Source organism: Mus musculus, chromosome 8 (assembly GCF_000001635.26).
Source record: "Mus musculus strain C57BL/6J chromosome 8, GRCm38.p6 C57BL/6J".
Taxonomy (NCBI): Eukaryota; Metazoa; Chordata; class Mammalia; order Rodentia; family Muridae; genus Mus; species Mus musculus.
In genome coordinates this window covers 25,778,944-25,805,739 of record NC_000074.6, presented here as the reverse complement: position 1 = coordinate 25,805,739, position 26,796 = coordinate 25,778,944, and the positions used below count along the sequence as shown (strand labels likewise).

At 43.5% G+C, this 26,796-nt stretch overlaps 2 protein-coding genes and 1 pseudogene across 3 annotated transcripts in view; 2 read left to right on the top strand and 1 right to left on the bottom strand.

Moving 5' to 3' along the window:
- Window positions 1-1,764: 1,764 nt before the first annotated feature.
- On the bottom strand, window positions 1,765-20,422 carry Lsm1 (LSM1 homolog, mRNA degradation associated). Of its 2 annotated transcripts, none has more exons than NM_026032.1 (4): window positions 20,023-20,149; window positions 13,515-13,583; window positions 11,948-12,063; window positions 1,765-3,812 (listed from the first exon to the last, which is right to left on the bottom strand). In NM_026032.1, exons 1-4 carry the CDS (start codon window positions 20,066-20,068, stop codon window positions 3,642-3,644), a joined length of 402 nt encoding a protein of 133 aa, NP_080308.1. In that variant the 5' UTR covers window positions 20,069-20,149; the 3' UTR covers window positions 1,765-3,641. The 2 variants fall into 2 exon arrangements, with proteins under 2 accessions (NP_080308.1, XP_011240458.1); XM_011242156.3 differs by lacking the exon at window positions 1,765-3,812 and adding an exon at window positions 7,903-8,787 and having other exon boundaries at window positions 20,023-20,422.
- Gm46037 (predicted gene, 46037) lies at window positions 16,474-16,830 on the top strand (annotated as a pseudogene).
- A 108-nt stretch (window positions 20,423-20,530) lies between the features above and the next one.
- Bag4 (BCL2-associated athanogene 4) overlaps window positions 20,531-26,796 on the top strand; it is a 20,672-nt gene continuing 14,406 nt past the window's right edge. Inside the window, exon 1 of the mRNA NM_026121.3 lies at window positions 20,531-20,841. Within this exon, the coding sequence (NP_080397.1) occupies window positions 20,569-20,841 (273 nt within the window). The 5' untranslated portion in view covers window positions 20,531-20,568. The remainder of the gene's footprint in view (window positions 20,842-26,796) is intronic.

Genomic DNA, 26,796 nt, shown 5'->3' with positions numbered 1-26,796 from the left:
AGAAAGAAAGAAAGGAGAGAACGCTATTTCTTTTTAAAATTTTACTTTGGATTTGCCTTCCATGTATGTCTATGTACCACTTGTGTGCCTGATTGATTGATGCTCATGGAGGCCCAAAGAGGACATCAGGTCCCCTGGAATTGGAATTACAATTGTGAACTGCCACATGGGTGCTGAGAACCAAACCGGAGTCCTCAAGAAAAGCAGCGGGTGCTCTTAACTGCTGAGCCTGAGCGATCTCTCCAGCCTCTCTTTAAAAGATGGGGAGTTAGCCAGGCAGTGGTGGCCCACGCCTTTAATCCCAGCACTTGGGAGGCAGAGGCAGGTGGATTTCTGAGTTCGAGGCCAGCCTGGTCTACAAAGTGATTTCCAGGACAGCCAGGGCTACAAAAAAACCCTGTCTCAAAAAAGGCTGGGGAGTTTATTGTGGAGGCTGGCCCTGCCTCAGTGTCCCTGGAAGCTGGGAGCTACAGGTGCACGCCCACTTACCCAAAACTTACTATTGATTCTAGGCCACTTGGTAAATGTAAGACCTACTTAACAGAGAACAGCAGGCACCCACAAGACAATCTGGAAAAGGACTTTGGAGTGGTGATGTGCAAGGGGAATGGTGAACACTGGAGTTCAGCAGCTTGAAGAACAGGCTTAAGTTAAGACTCCTCCAGTAACTCCTTCCGACTGGGGCCCTGTCCCACTCTCCACCCCGTGTGTTTCTGAGATGTGTCTTCAGAAACTCTGACACAAATTCTTGACGTCTGGAACCTGTGGCCTGCAGCTAAGACAGTGCACGTATGAGCTGTCCTCACCTTTTGGTGTGCTACTGGTCCCTGGAGGGTCTGACTCAACTTGAGCTCACATCCACATTTTTTAACCACTCATCCGTCTAGCCTTCAAACAGCTTTAAGTGAAACCTAGTATTTCAGGCCTCATTCAGATGTTGGGGCTACAAGATCAGAAAATCCCTTTACTTGGTTTTGCTTGGTCAACAAAGGGTCTATGTAGCCCTGGCTGTCCTAGAGCTATGTAGACCAGGCAGGCTGGCCTCAAAATCAGAGACCCTGTCTCTCCCTCCCAAGTGCTAGGATTAAAGGTGTGTCACCAGCGCTTTTAAGGACAGGGACTCATGTAGCCCAAGCTGGCCTCCAGGTCACATTGTAGCAGAAGTTGTCCTTAAATTTCCAACCTTCCTGCCTCTCAAGTGCTGGGATTATAGACATGTGCCCACACATCAAAAATCCCAGTCCTAAGCATTTACTTTGGAGATTGACAGTAAATAACGACAACTTTGTCAGCTGTCGATAGTGAAAAATTAAGCTGGAGGAAAATGGGTAGGGCAGGATTTCTGAGGGCTTTCTCCTGCCAGTCCGATGCTGGGCGCTAGAACACAGGGCCTTGTGCGTGCTAAATGAGCTTTCCCTCATTGAGCAACCCTTCCAATCCTAGAGACGGCATTTTGAAAAAGTAGTCAAGGATGGTGAAACTTGAGCAGAAATCTGAAGGCAGAAAGAAAAGCATTCAGGCCGTGGGAAGGTATTTCCACTTAGAGGACATACTCACACAGCAAAGGCTGAAATCAAAGCTGAGACAACCAACATGTGCTTCGTCCTTTCCTAGTGATAATGGACATTTCAAATCAGACGGTAATGCTTTTCAAGTGTTTGAGTCACCCAGAAACACGACGTACTTGACAATACCAACATACATACATACATGTTTTACATGCAACCTAACTTAATTATACATGATGTGTCTTCTCTTGTTTTTACATTTTCTTTTGTATTCTATTCAGGGTAGAGGGGAGAGGATATTGTGGTTTAATAAGCAGAGAGCATGAAATTGAATATGAAGGGCCTCGGGAGACATTAAAAGAGCCTGAAGCAGCCATGCGCAGTAGTTTCAGAATGCACATGGCTACACGCAGGGCTCTGGGGAATCGAATCCCCCCAGCTGGTAGGAACTTTCAGTATGAACTGGATTTGCTCCTGCGACGGCCAGTTTGGTCAGAGCACTGCCTCTCAGTACGAACACAGGGAAGGGCAGCAGAAGCAGGCCCTCAGCTGAGAACCCAAGGGGAGAGAGGGGAAGCAGGCCCGACAGTGTTAACTTTTAAGACCACTTCCAGGCTGCTGCATGACCTGGACTGGAAACCTCACACAGCTGAACCTTGCAAAGAACGTAGGTGTCAAGGGCAGGAATGTCCCTTTGTAACTCATATCTGCTGCTACACTGGAATTGTCTGACTGATGCTGAAATAACTAAGTGACCTACGCAGAGCTCAATTAACCAGTCACTCTGCTGTCCCTGAACTAGGATGTCACTGTACTTAGGCATGTGACATGTGGACCTTGCATATCCTAAGCAAGCATTCTGCTACTTACTGAGCCACATCCTCAATCCAAGGACAATAACTTCAAAAAGTATCTACTGTAAAATCAACTCAACAATAAAGAATTCACGTGCCAAATGGCTTCCAGGGTAGGTTTTTTCTTTTTAAACACCTGAGAACATAAAAAAGTGTATTTCATATTGCAGTATGAAAAAGTCCACAAACCTCTTAGGAAAGAGAAGAGTACTACTGTTCAAAAGATTATAAAAAATGATATATCCGAGATAAATTACTGAGAAACATTTCAGTGTGCCAATAAGCCAATTTCTATGCTGTTGCCTCATTGCTCACTCTGTGTACTGAAACACACTGCTTCTAAAGTGTCATCTGTCAGACTTCCTACGCAATTATTACTCTCCAACAATCAAGCCAACAAAACGTGCTGTCATCATGAATCAATTGTTACTAAGCACCATTTGAGGGCTTTTGTGTGTGTGTGTGTGTAGGGAGGGTTGTTGTTCTTGTATAGATGATAATCTAAGCAAAAGATGATCAAAAGGAGTTGAAAATCTGGATAAGTTAATGTAAGATTGAGAGCAAAGCATATTCTTATAGTTTGGAAAAACTGTGGGTAAATCAGGGCTCAAGTTTTCTAAACCTGAGGATTCTGTTGTAACCAGTTCCTTGAAAACTCCCTTCTCAAGCTTAAAACTTCTGCCAAGTACAAACATGAAAATGGGAACTAGGAAGCAGCAGAGTATGAAATGTCCTCCTGAGGAGCCAGCTATATCCACAGTAGGCATCCTAGTGTATACATTAGGATGTATACAGCCTTATGTTGCAGTAGGGAATTTTGACTCTCCACCAGAAACTCCATTTTGTGACAGTTCTGAGAATCATTTTTTATTTACAAGTAAATGAAATATTTTTAAAAAAGAAATGTAAACTCTGAGATAAGCAATATAAAGACATAGTTCTTGGCTCCACAGTGACTTGTGTGAGGGAGGTCACGCCACTGTTTCTTTAGACAGTAAAGCTGGGCTGGTGGAGGTGGAGGCCACCTGCAGTCCCACAAGCTAAAGGTCACCCTGGTTTACACAGTGAGCTCTAGGTCAGCCAGGACTATGTGCTGAGACTGAAGAAGAAAAGCAAAACTAATATACAATGATTTTGTTTAAAAAAACCAAAATCCCATGATTTCTTCATGTTGGCATCCATGAAAGAATGAGATCACTTTTCAGCGTGATACTCTGGTCAATGTGTGAGGTGACCAGGTGACAGCACCTGCTCTCTAGAGCAGTCTCTGAGCAAGGACTCAGTACTCGTCCAGAGTGTCTGCGCGAGGAATGGAAAGGCCCCGATCTTTAAGGGTCTGGACCTTCAGCTTCTCTGCCTCCAGTCTGGTCTGCTGTTGCACCCTCTGTTCCTCTAGGATCTCTTCAATAGACACTTGCTGAAGGGGCGTGTCACTCTCCTTCTCCAGGTCCTGCAAAACAGGCAGGTTTGAACGACTTCCCACGAAGACCAAGAACAGACAAGCTTATGGCTCTAAAGACAGCAGATTCCAGTATGTAGCTTGGCCTGCCTTTCACAATTGTGGTAAGGCCACAGTACCCTTCTTCCTGCAGAGAGACAGGTGGCACACTGCTACAGAACACACATGAGTCAGACGCACAGAGTCAGAGTTCAGGCTTTATAGTCCCATTGTTAGTCAGGGTTAACTTTATATTAATAGCTTTTCATCAAAATAAAACTTGAGTTTGGGAGATAACTTAGTGGACAAAATTCTTGCTGTGCCCTTGTGAAGACCCAAGTTTGAACCCCTGAAGTCATATAAAGCCATGGTGGCTACAGAAGACAAATACTATATTTTACAATTCCAACATCAATTTAATTTCTGCGGTTTGTTGCTCAGGAAGAAGGTCTAAAACCTTGATTCAAATGTACACCACACTCCTACTGCTGTGGGCAATAAACTGTTCCTCTGTTTCACTAACAAGGAGTCTCTGTGGCAACCATTGACAGAAAACATCATGAGGCCTGGTAAGTCATTCTTGTTTAGTCCAGTGCATTATTTCTCTAGTAATTTAGTTTTTAAAATTAATTAATTAATTAATTTTAATAGGGTTTCTCCGAGTAGCCTTGGATATCCTAGAACTTCCTTTGTAGACCAGGATGACCACTGCCTCCAAATGCTAGGATTAAAGGCATGCACCACTATGCTTGAATAAATTATTTGGTTTAATAAAAATACTTAATTTCCCTTACTTTAAAAATACACACTGTAGGAAATTTATAATAAAATCAAACACCTTAAAAATTACTTATAATTCTCATATGGAACACAAATACTTTGGAGACTATTATCAATTCCCAGGTGTAGGCCAGTCTATGTTATCAGAAGCATTGAATCTATGTGTATCTTCTGGAACTTTGTTTTCAAACATGTGTGAAAGTCTGAGGACAGCTTGGTGGAGTACACTGCTCCTTCCACATTCACTTGAGTTATGGGATTTCAAGCCTCTGCTTGTCAGCCTTGCACACTCTTGCAGGCCTAGGAACTGCTTTTGTTCTGTGGTGCTAGGGGTCACACAGGGAAGCATTCTACTGCTTAGCTATGTCATCAGACCAGGCATATCTATGACTTAGAACAAAACCAAACCCATAGTGAAAATAGTGACTAAATTTTGTTTTCATTTAACACAGCATGATATACTTTTTATGTCATAAATATTTAAGAGCCAACTTTGTATGTAGAACTATAAACGAACCTCACTTACCCTCTCACCCTTAAAATGTATAGGTATTATTTATATTTCTGTAACAAAGACAGCCTATACAGACAATGTAGTGAAGTATGGCTGGACTCCCCCCACTAAGCCCAGACAGGCTCTTGGTTATTCAGCAAAAGCTGTCCTAGAATTCACTCTGCAGCCCAGGCTGCCCTCATACCCACTGCCCCCTGCTAGTGAATACTGGGATTACAGGTGTGCCAATTCAGCAGGCTATATTCTCATTTCTGTTCCTGTGATGCATTTCTTTTTAAAAGATTTTATTTTTTATTTATGTGTATACAGGGTACCTGCAGAGGCTAGACAGGGTTCAGATCTTCTGGAGCTAGAGTTATAGTCAGTTATGAGAACCCTATGTGGGTGCTGGGAATGGAACTCGTGTTCTCTAAAACAGTAGTAAGCACTCAATTATTGAACCATCTCTCCAGTTCCTTTTATGACTTTTGATGAGATGGTCTAGAAAGACACTGATCAAAAACATCTACAGATGTCTCAGTCTGCAAGTTAACTGACACAGGCCTCCAAGGTTGCAGAGCTCAGCACTGTGGTATCAGATGGAGGGCTCTCACCAGGAGATTAGAAGCCACGCAAGTTGCATAAGTCACTTGAGTCAAAGGTTATCTGCTAAAAACTATATAATCACCCAACCTTTCCCGCATAACCCTGGGATGAAGAAAAGGCTGTTCTTAGCTCTCTTCCTGGTTTTCAGTATGTTACTCACTAAGCTACTCACCATGACTGTGAAGCAACCATCTCGACAGTAAACGCCCTTAGTGCTGGAATCTTTCATCAGAGAGGCAGAGCCCAGGCTGGCCGTAAACTTGTGATCTGATCCTACCTCAGCCTCCATGCCACCATGGGGTACATTAGAGACTACTTATTCAATGTAATGTTTTTCTAAAGAGATTCTAGGTTTTCTTGAGCTTTAGTACATAATTTTTTCAGACTAATTGCTGATTCACATAATCATCCTTTTTTAAAAAAATATTTTTTTATTAGATATCTCCTTCATTTACATTTCAAATGCTATCCCAAAAGTCCCCTATACCCTCCCCCAGCCCTGCTCCCCTACCCACCCTCTCCCACTTCTTGGCCCTGGCATTCCCCTGTACTGGGGCATATAAAGTTTGCAATACCAAGGGGCCTCTCTTCCCAGTGATGGCCGACTAGGCCATCTTTTGCTACATATGCAGCTAGAGACACGAGCTCTGGGGGTACTGGTTAGTTCATAATGCTGTTCCACCTATAGGGTTGCAGATCCCTTCCATAATTATCCTTTTAAAAAAAGAATGAATATGTGCACTGTGTTCATGCCTAGTACCTACTGAAGGCATCAGCGCCCTCAAAACTTAAGTTACAGATGACTGTAAGCCACCATGTGGCTTCTGGGAGGATAACCCAGGTTCTTTGCAAGAGCACATGCTCTTAACTGCTAAGCCATCTTTCTAGCTCTACCACAAACTATTTTAAGCTGAGGTATGAATACACTTTGTTTGAGAAGGGCGCTTACGTGCATGTACAAGTAAAGGCTGACATAGGGCGTCTTTACCTCTCTATCGGATTTTTTGAGACAGTCTCTCAAGGAACCTGGAACTCTTGGTGTGTGCTTGACTGGCTGGCCTCTGAGATCACAGAATCTGTCTGTTTTCACCTCCCAGTGCTGGGGAGCCAACTCAGGCTCTCATGACTGTGCAGCAAACATTTACCCAGCAAGCCATCTGCCTAGCCCAGTGTGCTGGAGACAGTCCAGGCTGAGCTGAAAGTCACCAGACAGCTGCGAGTAAGCTGACTGTTTCCAACATAAGTCAGTCTTTAATTTCTTCTTCCTTCCCTCTCTTCTTTTGTGGTGCTGAGGATTAAATTCAGGGTTCCAGACGTGACACCCAAGTATACTGCTACTGAGCAAACCAACTCCTCCTGCCCATTAATTTCAGCCAGTCTCACGGGTATTTTGATTTTCCTAGCAAACCCAATAGGATTCAAGGTTTAAATATACTTAAGAAAATATGAATAAAAAGTTATCTATGTAACACACATGTATGTATACATATAATCAACTTCTATTATGTATGCATACAAATACATAGCAAGCAGTATTTCAACAAATGTGATTAACATTTCATTTAATATCTGGTCTTTCTGGCACAAATATTCATGTCCCTTCTCTCTGGTCATAAGCTCCACTCTGAAATCTCAGAATGGCTTTTTCTAACCTGTTTCTGTTTTTTCCCCTTTAAAAACACATACAACACTTTCCTCAAATGCTGCCAATTAACTCCATGCCATGAAGACCTACTTGTAACGTACAATTTAATTTTACTTTTTAAATTATGTACATGTGGGGGTGGTATATGCATTTGACACAGGTGCCCTGGGATCCCCTGGAGACTGAGTTATAGGCAGTTGTGAGATGGGAACCAAACTCAGGTCCTCAGTGAGAACAGTATGTGCTCCTAACTCCTGAGCCATCGCTCCAAGTTCCTAACCAGTTATTTAAATTAACATATTTCAACATGTAAATCTGTTGTTTTCGGTTGCATTAAGGACTTTACTACTGTGATAGACTCCAGCTCTAAACTGTACCTTTTTTTTAAAAAAAGAGATTTATTTATTATTATAAATAAGTACACTGTTGTTGTCTTCTGTTGTTGTCTTCAGACACACCAGAAGAGGGCGTCAGATCTCATTACCATGCTGGGATTTGAACTCAGGACCTTCGGAAGAACAGTCAGTGTGCTCTTACCCACTAAGCCATCTCAGCAGCCCCTAAACTGTACCTTTATATGTCAGGACAGGTAATTTAAATTCTGTAACTTTCTGCATTTGAGGTTAAACACTACATGACTATGTTATTCTTGTTTTTTTTTTTTTTTTTTTTTCTTTTGAAACACAGATTATATTGGAGCTCAGGCTGGCCTCAAACTCACTATGTAGCATATCATAGCCTCGGCAGTGGATTGAGTATGCCTGGCCCAGAGAGTGGCACTATTTGGAGGTGTGTCACTGTGAGCATGGGCTTTAGGACCCTCATCCCAGCTGGTCTTCTCCTGTCCGCCTTTGGAACAAGACGTAGAACTCTCAGCTCTTCCTGCACCATGCCTGCTTAGATGCTACCACGCTCCTGCCTTGATGACAATGCACTGAACCTCTGAAGTGGAAACTTCTAGTTTCTTTGGAGAGTGAGTTATGTCAAATGGTGTTTTGCCGGGACAGACATGTGAAGGAGTGTTTCACTGAAGCAGACACAGATGAAAGGATGTTTTGTTAAAGCAGACATGTGAAAGGACACATGATGTTAAGAAGGAAGGTAAATATAACCTAACAGATGGGGGACGACGATGGACGGTATTGGGACGTCTTGCCATTCCTTAATGGTCATCATTTGTCTTGAATTCATAGGAAAAACTGACTAAAAAACTTGCGGTGGTGTTCTGGCAGTTTCTCGCCATTGGCAGAGTGATGTCAGCTGATCCAGACTTGTTTAGTGTTTCACTGAGGGAAGACCCGTGGGAGGAGTATAAACAGGACTCAGCAGACAGTGACTGGGAGCTTGCATAGCTACCTTGGCAGCACTTCCTCGGTCTTGAGTCTTTGTCATCGCTGATCTCCACTTCGTTGAGAGAGGCATGGCAGAGAACTCCTGGTGTCCTTGCTGGTCCTGACTGGTGCCTATTCGGCAGAGGGAAGCCTGGCTGTTTTGTGCTACACTGCTGATTTGTGTTTGCTATTCTGACACCACTGAACTGGACTTCTAGTATATATCCTGACAGTGCAAACTGGATTTGTTCCAAAGAACTATTTCCAAACAGGTACGCTTTTCACAACCCCCCACGTCTTAATAACCTTTCTTTCCCACTACCTCTGGTGAATGGTGGGTTAGAAGGAAGGTTAAAGCATTTAAGAACCCTTATTAAAAGTAGGATTTGAAAAATCTAAGCCTACACTGAACCTGTTAGCCAGCCCCAATTAAATGTCCTTTATAAGAGTTGCCTTGGTCATGGTGTCTGTTCACAGTAGTAAAACCCTAATAAGACAGAAGTTGGTACCAGGGTCTGGGGTATAGCTGTGATAAGCCTGACCATGCTTTTGTTTGGAAGATTTGGGGACTTTGGGTTTAGAAAACAGTGTAATGCTTTAAATAGGACTTATTGGGCTATCCTAGTAGGAGTATGGAAGACTTTGTTACTGAGAGTGATTTGAATTGTGAGGACCTGGCCCAAGAGATTTCAATGGAGAAGAATGTTAGTATGTGGCCTAAAGACCGTTTTTGTGATATTTTGGTAAAGAATGTGGCTGCTGGGGCTGGCGAGATGGCTCAGCGGGTAAGAGAACTGACTGCTCTTCTGAAGGTCCTCAGTTCAAATCTCAGCAACCACATGGTGGCTCACAACCACCCGTAATGAGATCTGATGCCCTCTTCTGATATGTCTGAAGTCAGCTACAATGTACTTACATATAATAATAAATAAATCTTAAAAAAAAAAAAAGAATGTGGCTACTTTTTGCCATTATCTGAAGAGTCTGCCTAAGGCTAAGGTGACAAAATTTAGATTTCTTGCTTTGACAAAGGAAGTCTCAAAACAGCCCAGTACAAATTCTGCTGTGTGGTTACTTAAGTTCACTCCTCTTATAAAAAGCATTTTAATGAAAAGGAACAAGTTGAGAAAGGAAAAATATAAAATGTATGATTCAAGTAATAAAGGGGTACTAGGAAGTGAAATGGAGCTGTATCCTATGTTCAAGACGATGAACAGATTAAGGGAGTTGTGACTTTGGGCCTAAGTCCCACATAGCTAAATTTAGGCCTGAGCATGGTAATACACACCTTTAATCCCAGGAGCCTAAGGCAAGCAGATCTGAGTTCAAGGCCAGCCTGGTATAGAACAAGTTCCAAGTAGAGAAAAGCTTAAATCCAGGCATGGTGGTACATGCCTTTGATGTCAGCATTCAGGAGACAGGGCCATGCAGATGTGAATTCAAGGTCTCAATCTACAAAGCAAGTTCCAGGACAGCTATGCCTTAGGGAGAGAAAGAGTTGGAAAACAGAAAGCTGTTGATAATGTAATAGAACAAGGGGGCCATGTTCCAGCTCCTGCAAGGCAGTTTTGGTCATGTGGCTCTGGCTTTAGAGCCAAAAATAGAAGGGACTACTGAGACAATTGATGCTGGTTAGCTGGAGCTAAGAATATAGTGGTGATTAAGAAGAGACCAGCATTACTGAGGTGAAATCTGGGAAGTATTTTCTGAGGGCACAAAGAAGCTGTGTTCCAGAGAGAGCCAATGTTGTACCTTGTGCTGCAGCAGGACTTGGTAATGTGTAAGAGTCATCCAGGTGGTACTGGTTTTGAAGGTATGAGGGGGTCATGGAGAGCAGCTGAGGCTTGGTACTGTGCAAGGGCCTGGAAGGTTATTAACAAAGGTGGAGCCTCAGTTGTAGTTGACAGCTCAGGACTGAAGGAGTCATGCAAAGAAGTTGAAGCTTGGTACCATGAAGAGAGCCTATGAGACAGTACTGGTGAAGCCTAGTTGCACCAGAAGACCCCAGTACTATGGGATGATCACCAAGAACAGCAGCAGCAGTGGAGTGGAGCAACCTGAGCTTAGAGTGCTACAGAGGGCGGAGCTGGAGAAGTGACCCAAGCCCTTTTGTGAAACCTAGAAGATCATGTGTGGACCCCAGACATTAGAACAAGAAGCTGTAATGCTGAAGTTGCCTTACAGACCGTAAGATTTTCAAGATGCCAGAGCTGTGGGATACCTGCTGAGGAAAGATGCCAACAGGGAGTGGAACCAGCCAAAGAGAATTGTGCTGCAGTAAACAAAGATGAAAGGAGTTGGAAGTCTGAAGAGTGCTTTGACAACAGCCATGGAGATGCAGAGTTTGGAGTTTGCCCAGCTGGGATTTGGTTGTATTTGTTCTAGCATTTACTCACTATGACATTTTGGAACGGTAGTGTATATCCTGTGATGTTTTAGGTGTGTGATCTGCTTTGACTTTAAGTGATTGAATGAATCTCATAAGACTTTGAACTTTGGACTTTTAATTGTTGAGACTGCAATATACTATGGGGGGCTCTGAAAGTTGGACTAAATGTGTTTTGCATTATGCTATAATGCAGACTCATGTTTGACAAGCCTATGAGGGCCAGGGAGTGGCACTATTTGAAGGTGTGGCCTTGTTGGCAGATGGGCTTCAATACTCTCAGCCTAGCTGCCTGGAGGCCAGTCTTCTGCTGCTGACCTTTGGAACAAGATGCACAACTTTTAGCATCTCCAGCACCGTGCCTGCCTGCAAGGTGCCATGCTTCCCACCATGATAACAATGGACTGAGCCTCTGAACCTGTAAGCCAGCCCCAATTAAATGTTGCCCTTTATAAGAGTTGTGGTGTCTGTTCACAGCAGTAAAACCCTAACTAAGACAGTTTCAAACTAGAGGAGTTCCACCTACCACAGCTTCCTAACTGCTGGGATTTTAGACATGTGCCACCATACCTAGCAATGCTGTCTCTTTCTTTCCAGTTGAGAGAATGTGTGCCACCCTTGCACAGGCCATGTTAATCTTTGTACTGTTTGGACCTTAGTATAAGTGCTATTGAAGCAAACACCAGCAATATTGTTTTCTATCCGACAAAGTCAACAATATTTTGCGAGTGAAATCAAATCTTTAAAATGCCAAAGGTCACAGACTAACATTAATTACTTTCTGTAGTGTTGCTCTGGCAACCACAGCTTCCCTAGTTGCCAGCTTCCTGTGGGAAGCTTGGTAAATTGGAAAGCAGCAGCCAACATCAATACCCAGACGCACAGCAGTTTAACAGTCTCACTTACTATTTCTCCTAGTAGGACCACATTCTCTCCTCTGACCACGAAAATCCCTCGAGGAATATCACCGTACTTTTTGCCCACATGAATTCGCTCCACAGTCTGATGGAGCACTAAGTTAGCTATAAGCACACAAAGAAGAAACAGATCTTTAGTTGACATTGTTGATTATAAAGTCTATAACTAAATTATTTAGTTATTTTTAAAATTTTATCAGTTATGACAAGCCATATATGAGAATTTGTTTTATTTGGGGGTGGGGGGGGCAGGGTCCCAGGGTCCCACTCTAGCCTCAGCTGGCCTGGAAGTCCTGATGTAGCATTTGTGGTGATTCTCCTGCTTCACATGCTATACACGCTGAGACTACAGGCATGTTCAGTTTTAGGAGACTTTCAAACAAGTAAAGAGCATTTCCGACTCTGCTGTGCTAATGAACAACTGATGGTAGGAATAAGTTACTTCTGTATCATTTCCTGCCAGTATCAACATGGTCCCTAGGAAATATAAATGAGTGGGAAGCTGGAAAACTAGAGCCTAGCCAACTATTAAGATTGAAAGTCTGCATTTTTAGAAGGAGAGCTTCCTTACTGTGTGAATATATGTATGTGATGACTTTAGTGAGATTTAATAGTTTTTAGTAATTAGGACTCATGTAATCCAAACTAAATTTTATGGGTTAGGACACAACAACGATTTATATAATCATGCATGGTAATCTAGGAATTTGCTTTTTATCTCTTCATAGCACTTACATGAATTTAACTTAAGGTTTAGAACATTTTCTTCTTAAAAATCTTTTTCTCCTTTGAATTAGTACTATTTGTCTTCCTTGAAGTAAAACAGAAGTTGTTTTGCTTTGGTTTGATCTGTTTCCAAAGTGACCCTCTTGATCTACCCGTAAGTCCCTGGGACCCAGGCGCACAGCTGGCTGTTTAGGCCTCCTATGTTTGCCCTCACATTCAAATCCAGGAACCCAGCAGATGACCAGCAAGTGTCGGTGTGAACGGAGAGGTTTCTTACACCAAAGGGAGAAACAGATCTCTTCCTTCAGAAAGTGCAGACAGATGACTAAATCTGATGTATTCCTGTATGTAAACTACTGAGTTTATCTGTGTTCTGCCCCCAACAAGAGTTTCGGGAAATGGCCTCGACCCTATTCTCACTGGACAGGGAAGGATTACCTCCAGGAAATGATTTTAAGACTAACTTTAAACCTGTCACCTGGCGCCCTCTAGTGGGGAAAATAAGTGTAAATCAGTTTTAGAATACAAACTTGTTTTGTGAATGAACATACAAGGTTTTGAAACACCTAATCATAACTCTAAAACAATTTACTCGTGGCGCATGCCTTTAATCCCAGCACTTGGGAGGCAGAGGCAGGTGGATTTCTGAGTTCGAGGACAGCCAGGGCTACACAGAGAAACCCTGTCTCGAAAAACCAAAAGCCAAAAAAAAAAAAAAAATTACTCACCCCAACACTTCCATTAGGCTGATACATGTGGAAAAGTTAGATAAGTAAATTTCAGTATGAAGCAGTGCAAAAAAATTTTTTGGGATCATAACCAATACATACCAAATTGATCAATGCTTCTTAAAAAACCTATAAGTGTTCTTCCATCTCGAAGTAGGACCAAGTGCTTTTCTGGGAAAAGGAGAAAAGATCTATTAAAACAAAGGTGTCAGTTTCAGTGAACTTATACAGTATCAATAAAAATTCAGTTAATAGTTGTCTAAGCTGTACCAGACCCTCTTCTAATGTATTTAGTATGGAGCTCGGTGTAAAACACGGGATGGAAGACTGTAGCCTGGGATTTAAATGACATCAGTACTGCAGAGACTTGGAGCAGTTAGTGCTGTTGAGCTAGAAAAGGACACTGAGTAGCCAGGAAAGCAAGTGGTTCTGGCCCTGATGTTACAGTCAACCCTTTTAGCATCATATAATTTCTCTACCTTAAATAGAGAAGCTTAGTCTAGATGGCTTTTATTTTTCTGAGAGGGTTTTACTAACCTAGTGGAGCTCATATTTAGGATAACCTAGAAGCCCCTCCCTCCTTTTTAAAAAAAAGATGTAGTTTATACATAGGAGTACACTGTAGCTGTCTTCAGACACACCAGAAGAAGGGCATCAGATCCCATTACAGATGGTTGTGAGCCACCATGTGGTTGCTGGGAATTGAACCCAGGACCTCTGGAAGAGCAGTCAGTGCTCTTAACTGCTGAGCCAGCTCTCCAGCCCCCAGCCTTGAACTCTTAAATGCCTTGCCTCCATCTAAATTCTGGGATTATGGAAGTTCTAGTTACTTTCATCGTTGGCTAAATTTCTATTACCTTAATCCTAGAATTATTTCAACATTTTCATTCAATCAAGGAAATCTGAAATGAAAACCCTGCTTTAGAGGGGCTGGCTGGGTGTGTAGCTGAGAAGTAAAGCCCCTAAACCCTAGGCTCAATGCCCAGCACCAAAACTAAAATTCAGAAACGTCTCAGACAGGCAAGATGTGATAGAGACCTAGAACAGGAACTCAAGTAAAAGCTTTAAAAAAATTATGTGTTGTGTTTGTCTGCGCACATGCTTGGAGAGACCAGAAGTTGGCATCAGACTCCTTAGAAGTGGAGTTACAAACAGTTCTCAGGGAACCACGGACATGGGTGCTGGAAATCACGCTGGTCTTCAGGAAGAGAAAGAAGTCTGCATATGTAACCACTGAGCAGTCTCATTAGACTGAATTAAACATTTATTGAACGCTCTAAACCAGCGGTTCTCAACCTGGGGGGTAGCAACCCCTTTAAGATCAGACAACCCTTTCACAGAGGTTGCCTATCAGATATCAGATATTTACAATTTATAACACTAGTAAAGTTAGTTCTTGGTTTTGTTTTCTTGTGTGTGTGTGTGTGTGTGTGTGTGAAAGATTCATGGCCCCACCAAGCTTGTTTTTTCTTCTTTTGGTTTTTTGAAACACGTTTTCTTTGTTTTTAGTTGTGGCTGTTCTGGAACTAGCTCTGTAGACCAGGCTGTCCTTGAACTCAAAGATCCACCTGCTTCTGCCTCTCAAGTGTGAGGATTAAGGTATGTGCCACTACGGCCTACAAAGTTACAGTTATGATGTAGTAACAAAAATAAATTTATGGTAGAGGGTCACAACATGAGGAACTGTATTAAAGCGTTGTTGAATGAGGAAGGTTGAGGACCATTGCTCTAAACTATTCTGAGGTCTCAAAGTCACCAACCTCATGAATTTATATTCACTGTAGGATGAAAGCAAAAAAATTACATCTTACAAAAAATACAACAGAATAACAAAACAGTTGGATGAAGGACACACCAAAACAACCACAGAAAGTGTGATGTGGGGGACTCTGAAGTGTGATAAGCATCGTTTAGAAAAGCAAGCAAAGGAGAGGTGGGGAAAAAAAAAGAAAAGCAAGATTTCAACCAGTCATTTCTTTAATGCTATGCATAAAGTACTTTTGGGTTTTTTTCTTTTTAAAAGATTTATTTATTTATTATATCTAAGTACACTGTAGCTGTCTTCAGACACTCCTAAAGAGGGAGTCAGATCTCATTACCATATGGTTGCTGGGATTTGAACTCAGGACCTTCGGAAGAGCAGTCAGTGCTCTTACTCACTGCACCATCTCACTAGCCTTGTTTTTTTCTTTTCTTTTTTCTTTTTTTTCCTTTTTTTCTTTTTCCGGAGCTGAGGACCGAACTCAGGGCCTTGTGCTTGCTAGGCAAGCGCTCTACCACTGAACTAAATCCCCAACCCCTGTTTTTTTCTTTTTAAGACAGGGTCTCACTGTATAGCTCTGGCTGTCCTGAAACTATAAACTAGGCTGGCCTTGAACTCACAGAGATCTATCTACCTCTGTCTCTGTCTCCTAAGTGCTAGGATTAATGCACTTAGGAGACACATAATGTGCTTCATTATGCCCCGCTCAAAAATAAAGCGCATACACCAAGCCAGGTGTGGCAGTGAATGCCCTTCCCCCCAGGGTTTCTCTATATAGACCTGGCTGCCCTGGAACTCACTCTGTAGACCAGGTTGGGCCCAAACTCACTTATCGCCTACCTTTGCTGAATGCTGGGATTAAAGGTGTGTGCCACCAGTGCCCAGCATAAAGCACTGTCTGTCTGAAAAGAAGGGCAATGAGTCTCCTCTAAAGGAGTTATGTCATCATTAGCTATAATTAAGTATCATAAGCATGCAAATCTTAATTATGTAAGACTTAAAAAAGAAACTAGACCTATCCCAGTTGGATCCTTAAGGATAAATAAATCTTGGCTATGAGAAAGAGAAAGTGGAAACAAAAGATTAGAGAATCTGTAAATTAAGTATAAGGGGAAGTAGCATGTTCACATTCGGCTCAAAGTTAAAAGAAAGAACAGGAGCTAAATTCTGACAAGTATTGAAGGCAGGTTTAACTTCAAAAGAATGAGGAAGCATGAAAGACTGATGTATAGAAAAATTGGCTTTTTTCCGACATCTTAGTGAGGCTGCAGTGATTCACACGACTCTCTGAGCTTCGCCATGCCGCCCAAAGACGACAAGAAGAAGAAAGATGCCGGAAAGACGGCCAAAAAGGACAAAGACCCAGTAAATAAATCTGGTGGCAAGGCCAAGAAGAAGAAGTGGTCCAAAGGCTGAGTTCAGAACAAGTTGAACAATCTTGTCCTGTTTGACAAAGCCACATACGACAAGCTTATTACTCCAGCTGTGATCTCCGGAAAGACTGAATTCAGATTCGAGGTTCCCTTGGCCAGGACAGCCCTCCAGGAGCTCCTTAGTGAAGGACTTATCAAGCTGGTTTCAAAGCACAGAGCCCAAGTCATTTACACCAGAAACACAAAGAGTGGAGACGCTCCGGCTGCTGGGGAAGGTGCATGAACAGGTAAATCAGCTGTACATTTGGGAAAAGAAAACTTTATTGAATCAAAAAAAAAAAAAAAAAAAGAAAGAAAGAAAGAAAGAAAGAAAGATTGGAAGTTACGATGCTAAGCCCAACTAGAATGTCTAGAGATGTAGAGAAAACAAACCCAACATGCAACTCAGACACCTAGTTTAGAGAACAGTAAAGTCTAGAGAACTAAGAAAATCCTCAAGAACTAGAGTTGGAGAAACCAAGAAAACAGAGGGCAGGTTCTATGGCTTGGTGGCTAAGAGCACTTACTGCTCTTCTAGGGGACCCAGGCTCACTTCCCAGCTCACACTACCTGATGTCAGTTCCTGCATGAACATAATCCATGTAAGCATACAGGTACACACATGTACACATAAATATAAATACCTAAATAAACCTTTTGAAAAACCCAAACACACAACACAATGTACAGCTGCACTTAAAAGGAAGGCCTTATATTTATAACTATGAATACAGCTTCGAGGGGCGAGGGGCTAGAAAACTGGCTCAACAGTGAAGAACACTGCTTCTCTTATACACCATGAGGTGGCTCTTTTTAACTCCATATCCAGGCCCTCCTTCTGCATCCTGCACACATGCACTTCATATAAATTCATTATTCATGTAGGCACAAACATATAAACAGTAAGTAAATAATCTCTAAAAATTCATAGGAAAAAAGATACACATGAATATAAATAAATCTTTAAAAATATTACACCTTTGGGCTGGAGATGGCTCAGCGGTTAAGAGCACTGTCTGCTTTTCCAGAGGTCCTGAGTTCAATTCTCAGCAACCACATGGTGGCTCACAACCATCTGTAATGAGATCTGGTGCCCTCTTTTGATGTGTCTGAAGACAGCTACAAGATACTTATAGATACTAAATACATCTTTAAAAAAATTTATATATATATACATATCTTCAAGCCAAAGCTAGGCAAGGTGGCCCATGTCTTTAACCCCAGAATTTTTGTTTGTTTGTTTTTGGAGACAAGGCTTATCTGTGTAACAGCTCTGGTTGTCCTGGAACTCACTTCGTAGACCAGGCTGGCCTGGAACTCACAGTGATCTGCCTGCCTTTGCCTCCTGAGTACTGGGATTTGAGCCACCAATACACAGTAACCCCAGAATTTTACAAACAGAGACAGAAGGAATGCTATGATTTAAAGGGGCCAGCCTGGTGGCTGCCCTTTCAAAAATGAACCAAACCAATAAAAAAAAAAAGAACAAAACCCCAAAGCTTCTGACAGCAAAATCTAGACAAAGATGGTCAGCAGAGTCAAAGCTGCAGTGCACTGGGGTACTCAGGAAGGGATGCGAGTCTGATGGAGACACACCACTGAGCTATATCTGAGCTAGAAGACTCAAGCATAGCTGAACCAGGCATGATGGCACCTATCTTAAATCAGAGCAAGGGAGAGCAGAGGCAGGGGCATTCTAGGATAGCCAGGATCATGGAGAGATCCTGTCTCAACCCAAGAACAAACAAAACAAAAACAAGCAATAACAACAAAAACAACTCGAAAAAACCAAAAGGCCCCATAAAGACTGGGACAGACACGTTCTAAAGGTTGTATATCAAATGAAAGGGTCTGAGATCCACAAAGTCCAAGAAGGCTTGAGAACACAAGCGCGTTTAGTAAGATAGCAGACTTGTTGTTAGAAGCTTCGGTAATTCACGTATCTAAGGAAAGGTGAAGGCAAAAAGTTCCACTAAGAGTATTTCATCACACTTCATAGATAGGCTTATAAAGTAGTGTATATGTGTATGCAGCTATAATACACATATAAATATATATTAATATCTATACCTGTAATATATGAGCAAACTTTAATATGTTTATCCCAGTCTATATAATCACAGCTGCTCTCTAATTTGCAAACTCACACAAAACATTTTTACTTGTTTGAAGTTGTAAATCATTTTGCTTTTGAAAAGTCACAGTATTAAAATGATTTTAAAATGCTGATTATAGACCTGAGAGATGGCTCAGTGCTAAAGAGTATTGTCTGGTCTTCCAGAGGACCCAGTACCCTCTTCTGTTCTCTCCAGCACCAGGCAAGCTCGCAATGCACATACATACATGCTCATATACAGCGGTTTTTTTTTTTTGTTTGTTTGTTTGTTTTTTTAATGCTGCTTTAAAAGTTATATTCATCCCAGCACTTGGGAGGCAAAGGCAGGAAGATTTCTGAGTTCCAGGCCAGCCTGGTGTACAAGGTGAGTTCCAGATCAGCCAGGGCTATACAGAGAAACCCTGTCTCGAAAAACCAAAAAAAAAAAAAAGTTATATTCAAGGAATCATACACAGGTAAGAATTCGGGGCGGGGGAATGAAAGTGGAGGCTGGAGAGATGGTTCAGAAGAGCACGTGTTGCTCTTGCAGAAGATCTGAGTTCCTTTCTCAGCACCCACACTGTGACTCTGTAACTCGGTCCATAACTCCAATTCCAGAGGATCCCAAGAAGAGAAAGTCATCTGGCTTCGTGGATACCAATATGCCCGTGGTTTAATTACATGTAGACGAGACATAAATACACAATAAATTAAACCTTTTAAAACCGAAATTGTAACCTCTTTATTTTTACAGGACTAACCTCCTTTTAGTAAAAGCAAAACTGTCAAACAGAAAAGAGTAAGTTTGAAGTGACTTAGCATTCGCAGAAAATCCCGTTATTACGTCCGGCACCTGTCTCTACAACTTTAATCTGAAAGTGCTAATGACCCTTACAGAAAAAGGAGAGTGCTAGTGGCTATACAACAGAAAGCCTACGTTCTCTGCTAATTAAATTCAACTGCTGTTGTCGGGTCTGGTGAGTCCTTTCTAGAAGCAATCTCCATCCATTCACTGTCAAACGCCTTACGAGGGGCGCAGCATCCGACTTGGGAACGCGAAGTGGCTCAGGCGACTTCCTTCGCGTGCTCTGCCCTTCACGTTCCCAAGTCGGATGCTGCGCCCCTCGGAAGGCGTTTCACAGCTTGGGGGGCGGGGGGCGGGGAGGTGTTACCCGCTCAAGGACAGAGAAGGCAGCTTGGGAAAAGGCTCCGTCCGAGGCTGTGAAGGCAGAACCACCCCGCCCGGGCCCAGAGATCACTCTCTGGGCCCTTGTCGAGGGACGCCCACTCGAAAAGGGGTCCCACACCAGGCTTCCCCCGAGGGAGAGGTTAGGTACTCACTGTCGATGTCCTCGATGAGGCTGGCGGTGCCGGGCATATAGTTCATGTTTGAGCTCTCGCAAGGCTGCACCGGACGGCCGCGAGGGCGTCCAGTCGCCCGTCGGCGGGACGCGGACGGGAACCGGCCGCTCACCTGCAGCTCAGACACCGCTAGTCGCCGGAAGCGTTTCAGGTGACCCCACCCACTTCCGGTATCGCCTGCCCGTCCGCCGAAAGAGGCGTGCCGGGCGTGTTGCCAGTCGGTGGCCGACCACGTTCTCTTCCCCTCCAGTCAGTGCAGTGAAGTCCAGGTCGGAAGGGCGGAGGATAGGCGTTTCCTCACGCGTGACGAGCGCTGCCCCTCGCCTCGCTTTCCCGACCCGAGGCCCGGATTGACCCGTACCGTCCATGACCGTTCCGCGCTCGGCGTGCAAGGGGCGGGACCGGCTCGGGATTGGCTGTAGCCGTCCTATCCCCCTCCGCCGCTCGCCAATAGCGGCCTCCCGCAGGCGCCTGCGCAATGGGACGGTCGTGGGGGGCGGGAAGCGCTTCGCGGCAGCGGAGCCCATGTCGGCCCTGAGGCGCTCGGGCTACGGCCCCAGTGACGGCCCTTCTTACGGCCGCTACTACGGGCCCGGGGGAGGCGATGTCCCGGTGCACGTACCTCCGCCCTTATACCCCCCTCTTCGTCCGGAGCCTCCCCAGCCTCCGGTTTCCTGGCGAGGGCGCGGGGGCGCCCCGGCCGAGACCACCTGGCCGGGCGAAGGCGCAGGTGGCGATGGCTACTACCCCTCGGGAGGCGCCTGGGCAGAAGCGAGCAGAGCCGGGGGAGGCCACCAGGTAAGCTTCGAAGTCTTTTCCGGGGCTCCAGTCGGGAAGTCTTGGGCAGAGGTGAGGACATTTGGGGGTTTTATACTTAGGGTCTGTTAGGACTCGGGTCTCTGATTTGTTCTTCTTTTGGGGACGGTGCAGAGACGAGGACCAGAGATGCGAGGGGAGCTAGGCTTGGGTTCCATTTGTCCCTTCGTTTTGTTTGTTTGTTTGTTTGTTTTTGCTTTTTTTTTTAACTTCAGCCATCATAAGTGTTCTTGTTAACCACGAAAAAAAAAAACGAAAAAATATTCTGCGCTGACTTCCTAAGCTTAGTAGCAGGCTGCAGGATCTCTTTCCCGAGAGCGTAGGTTAGCGTGATTGGGCTGTAACAATTTATCCTGCGTGGCTCGGGGAGCTGCAGCCCCAGCCCTTACTCAGCAGCCCCTCCCACGGGGAAGGGATCGAAACGGGGCGGGCTGATCACTTAGTTCCTTATCACTAAAGCTTTGCCTGGAATTGAATCAGGAGGGATCAATGTTGCAAAGTACCTTAATGTTCTATTTAATCATCGCAAGACTGCAAGACAGATGTTATTAATGCTTCCCAATTTTTGAATGGAGAAGGCTCTGAGAGACCGACTTGCTTAGTATGTTTGGACCTGTAACATTTTGTTGCTTGCATACATGCCAAAAGTGTGTTTCTATTTTATCTTCGTATGGGGCTATCATTCTAGGATGGTGGCACACATCTTTTGGCCTTTGTAACATTCTTACTTGCAGAAAATTAATTATAAAATTCTCACATATCCACGACGGGATTGTAAAATAGTACAGTGCTTTGGAAAATAGCTGGGTCGTTCCTAAAACTTCTGACAGAGAGTTAATTTATGATCTAGCAGGTCTACTTGTAAGTATACTCAAGAAATAGAAAACAAGGGCTGAAAAAACAAAAAACGACAAAAAAAAAGTCTGCTGGTGGTGGCGGCGCATGCCTTTGATCCCAACACTTGGGAGGCAGCCGGATTTCTGAGTTTGAGGCCAGCCTGGTCTACAAAGTGAGTTCCTGGACAGCCAGGGCTACACAGAGAAACCCTGTCTTGAAAAAAAAACAAAAAACAAAAAAACAAAACAAAACAAACAAAAAACAAGGGCTGGTGTGTTTAATCTCAGTACCCAGGAGGCTGAGGCAGACTAGCCAGCCTGGTTCACATGGACATAATGAGTTCCAGGACAGCCTGGACAACGTGGTGAGACCCTGTCTCAAAAAATGAACAACAACCACCACCACCACAACAAAGGAAAACATGTCCATATACTATTTAATACATCTTTTTAACATCATTAGTGATAATGGCCAAAAATTAGAAATAACTGGTACAGTTATCAACTGGTTGCTGGATTAACTAACATGGCTAACATTTTAGAACATAACATCTAGAAAGGTATGAATTGACCCCCCCCCTCCATCCCCACTCACATACTTGTTTCAACATGGAATGAACCTTAACTAGATCATGCTTGTTGGATGAAGTTAGTCAAAGGGTTGCATTTCATATTGTGTGATTCCATTTATGTGTAGTGCCCATAGGGAGCGATTCCTCCAGGCAGAAACATGGTGGGCTGCTAGGTTGGGGACTGGAAGGAAGAATTGCAAAACTGGGCTTTGAGGTGGTACAGTGTTCTGAAGTTGGTGAAGATGGTTTCCCAATTCTGAGTATCCTAAAAACCACTGAATTGTACATTTTAAACGGGTAGGCTAATTGTTCCTCTAAAAATTGTATAAGAATAGAAACCAGGTAGTATTCAGAAGTTAGCTGGAAGAAGGATCCCTATTTCCTGTGCTGATTCAGTAAGTAGGATGGGATAAGTAGGCCGGCGGATCTACTGTAATCACAGGATCTAGAGATGAAGGACTTTTGTACCCAGATTAAAGATCAGTTGATGAGGAAAAGGAGTCGAGCTTTAAACTGGCTTCTATCGAGTTTGCTATCAAAGTAAAAGTCTGTCTGGTTAGGGAAAGACTTGCAAAAGTTCAAGTTTAGCATCTGGTAGGGAGTTAAGAGGTTTGGAGTAGAGTTGTGCATATAGGGCAGATTATGGGGTTAGCATAGTTTGAGATAAACTGGAAATGAATAATGGGCATCTGTAAATTTTGTTTTGTTTTGTTTCAAGACTGGGTTTCTCTGTGTAGCCCTGGCTGTTCTGGAACACCATCTGGAGACCAGGCTGGCCTCCAGCTCACAGAGATCCACCTGCCTCTGCTTCTGCCTTTGCCTATGCATGTTGTCATAGATGTACTTTTTTTCCCCCAAATCCACAATCTTAACTTTATTGGCTTTTACTAAATTTTATAATACTTATGTGTGAAATTTAAAAAAAAAGTGCAGGGCTAAGAAGATGGCACACCTTGCAAGTAAAAAGACTGGGCTTTGGGGCTGGAGAGATGGCTCAGTGGTTAAGAGCACTGATAGCTCTTCTGAAGGTCTAGAGTTCAAATGCCAGCAACCACATGGTGGCTCACAACCATCTGTAATGAGATCTGACACCCTCTTCTGGGGTGTCTGAAGATAGCTACAGTGTACTTATGTATAATAATAAATAAATCTTAAAAAAAAACAAAAACAAAAAAAGACTGGGCTTTGGATCCCTAGAACCTACATAAATGTTGGGTGACTGGAGTGGCTCAACCTGTAATTCCGTCTTTAGAAAGTTGAGAAGGATCCCCAGAAGCAAGCTGGCTAGCAAGAGTATCTGGCCTTGGGGAAGAGGGGAGGATCTGGGTTTGTTTGAGAAACTGTGCCTCATGGAGTAAGGTAGAAGAAGTATTGAAAGAATCAGCCTTGGACCTCTGTATGTATGTGCATTACACAGGTATGTCCTCATACAATTAAGACTTGACAATTAATTTTCCAAGACAGGGTCTCTTGTATCTTAGACTGGCCCTGAACTCACTATGTAGCCAAGGAAGATCTTGAAATTTTCAGCTGCTTGCCTCTACCTCTCAAATGCTGAGATTATAGGTTAGCCCCACCCTTCCTGGTTTTTAAATTAACATATTGAAAACAGCTGGTGATGGTAGTGCATGTCTTTAGTTCTAGCATTTGGGAGGCAGAGGTGGATCTCTGAATTCAAGGCCAGTCTGTCCTATAGAGCAAGTTCCTAGGGTAGCCAGACCTCATAGAGAAACCCTGTTTCCAATAAAACAAAACAACCAAATGAAATTAATATATTTAAATATGGCACAGGGTTTTACCTTTAAAAAAAAGAGAGAGAGAGAACGTCCAGGCCTGAGCAGCTCAGTGGCTGCTCTTCTAGAAGACCTGGGCTCAATTCAGCATCCACATGGCAGCTCACAGCTGTCTGTTAACTCTAGTTGTAGGTGGTCCAGCGCCCTCTTATGGCCTACTCAGGCACCAGCCACACATACATACATGTGTTTGTAATATATTTATCCTACTGCCACAGTTCTTGGTTAGCCATCAGAACTGGATGATAAAATCCTATTGTTGAAGACACCACATACTTTGCAGACTGTAGAGAAATCAAAGCGAAACTGACCTGTAAACTTTCTCCCTTCTGGCTAGTTTTCATAATGCCTTGAGCTGCTGTGCAGGCTGCTTGAGGAAAAAGGTTTATGAACAGTCTTAACTCGCTGTGGATGTTGGTGTCTAAGAAACGTCCATCTTTGTCAGACAGGGATAGTTTATTGAGCATACACCCCAGGACTGGTCAACCAGGGCCATGGTCCAGATTTGGTAACAGCCATGATGCAAAGTTAAGATTCTACAGGGTTTTTAAGCCCCAATCCATTAACATCTGTGCCAAGTTATTCCACCAATCAGGATTTAGAGATAGGGGATTTCCTTAGGATTAAGTCTTTGTTGTACACTTATCCTGCTTGCATTGGTTGGGGTATTCAACTGTGGCTGGGGGCTTGCTTTGTCCTAACTTGTCTACCAGGATGGGACTTGTCTAACGTTCATGTCTTAACTTGCCAACCAGGATGTCAGTTATCCACATACATATTTCTTTCTGCCAAGTAGGATGTCTGTTCTCAGGGAGATCTTGGGAACTTAAATTTTACTCAACCACTACTCAAATGGAAGTCTTATTCCAAATAGTTTCTTCTGTTGATGCAGGTGTCTCCCTTATGTTGGAGTCCATCCCAGGGGCAGCTACACAGTTGTACTGATTTCTATCGTGATGGGTTCCCTAGGGCACAGAACATAACAGAATATGTAATCATCTTGGAATTAGAAAGTTTCCTAGTAACATCAGAAACATATGAGAAAGTTTTGCTATAAATGGCAGGCTAGCCAGGTAACTGTTTTACCTAGGTTCTAACAGTGGGCTCATGCTAAACCACTAACTTGCCTGGGAAAACGTGCCTACCTGTGTGATGGAGTGGCATGACTGTTGTAGGGTCCGAAGCACCTTGTGCTTTGAGCCCCACTCTCCTGGAGAGAATTCATTCCTGGTACTGTAAGCCTGCTCAGAACCCCATGGCTGGGGATGTCGTAGACCTGAGTGGGGAAACTGCTCCTACTGCTGTTTTGCTAAATGGACAAATTGTGCTCACCAAAGATCTTCCTTCTGATTATGTTTATGTTCACAGATTAGTGCTATTCTCAGGTTTGGTCAAAGGTTTGATAGTGTTGGTAGTGGTAGTGTGTGTGTGTGGGTTGTGTCAGTGTGTTGTAGTGGGTGGTAACTAATAATGCTCAGACAACTGGTTATTGTGCTGAAAAAAAGTCACTGTTATAGTGTTCAGCCCTAAAGAGGTCATGCATTTTATCCCCTCTGAGGATCAAAGAGCGCTACAGAAGCGGGAGTGGAAAGAATGTACGAGGCAGAGGAAGGAGGAGGGTGTTATGAAAGACTGTCTTCTGGGTATGACCCGATGGCTGCATTGATGAACTCACAGCAGCTGTGGTTACTATTTAAGACCTACACACCAGTGGGCTCAGAAGCACTCCATCCTTGACAGGGAAGAGGCTCATTAGGACCCACATTTCTGAGGATTTGTAGGCCATAAACAGAAGTTGGTAGAGAGTGGCTGACAAGGCACTCCCCCTTCCAGGGGAGAATGACAGTTAATAGTTGCTGGGGATGGGTTGGAGGTGGTCTTCAGTGATGTTTTTTTGTGAGGTGAGTCTGGCTGAAGAAAGAAAAGCAAGGAGCTATGGCGTTAGGAAGCTGAGTCAGGAAGAGAGGGAATGAATAGTGGGAGGATCCTGGTAGCTAAACTGAACCTTAGAGATTCACCTGAAGGGACTGACTCTTAAGAGTCTGAAGATGTAGGCCTGGGTTCACCACATCTAGAACAGTCAGCTTGTTGTCTTCTTGGTAGAGAGCGTAGATATACAATAACTCTAGGTTTAATCCAGCATAGTCAACAAACCATAAAACCCATCTATATAAGGGGAATAAAAGTGGTTTGTTATGAGCCAAAAGTGCACTTAAACTGTAAGTTCAAAGAATAAAACATATTGTGTGTTCAGCTAGACAGTCAGAAAGGTTTAAGAATTGAGCAGGGCAGTGGTGGCACACACCTTTAATCCCAGCACTTGGGAGGCAGAGCAGGCGGGAGGCCAGCCTGGTCTACAAAGTGAGTTCCAGGACAGCCAGGGCTACACAGAGAAACCCTGTCTCGAAAAACCAAAAAAAAAAAAAAAGAATTGGTTTGGAGCATTCTTACAAGAGTTAGTGTCTTAATGTAATTTATTTAAAGACAAAGCCCTGAAAAGATGGTGCTATCACAGCTTGAGTCACACGTTCCAGTTGTGATTGCTCTATATGAGTTGATGATACTGAAGTTATAAGCAGAAAGTACTGGAATACAAGAAAAAATGTATAGATATACTTGTGTGTGATTGGACAGGGAAAAGAATGGCAGGTTCCCGCAGTTCACCCCCAGCTACTCTCTTCCTGTGGTCCTGCTGCCTCTAGACTAGCCTCTGTGTGGTGGTCTTCTCAACTCCAG

What these genes read in the sequence shown, in the direction of transcription:
- Lsm1 (NM_026032.1), bottom strand. Translation starts at nt 20,068, where the DNA reads ATGAACTATATGCCCGGCACCGCCAGCCTCATCGAGGACATCGACA. An exon ending in AAGAAGCATTGATCAATTTG is followed by an intron (nt 12,064 to 13,514) that starts GTATGTATTGGT and finishes GTGTGCTTATAG; the next exon opens with CTAACTTAGTGCTCCATCAG. An exon ending in TGGTCCTACTAGGAGAAATA is followed by an intron (nt 3,813 to 11,947) that starts GTAAGTGAGACT and finishes CCTGTTTTGCAG; the next exon opens with GACCTGGAGAAGGAGAGTGA.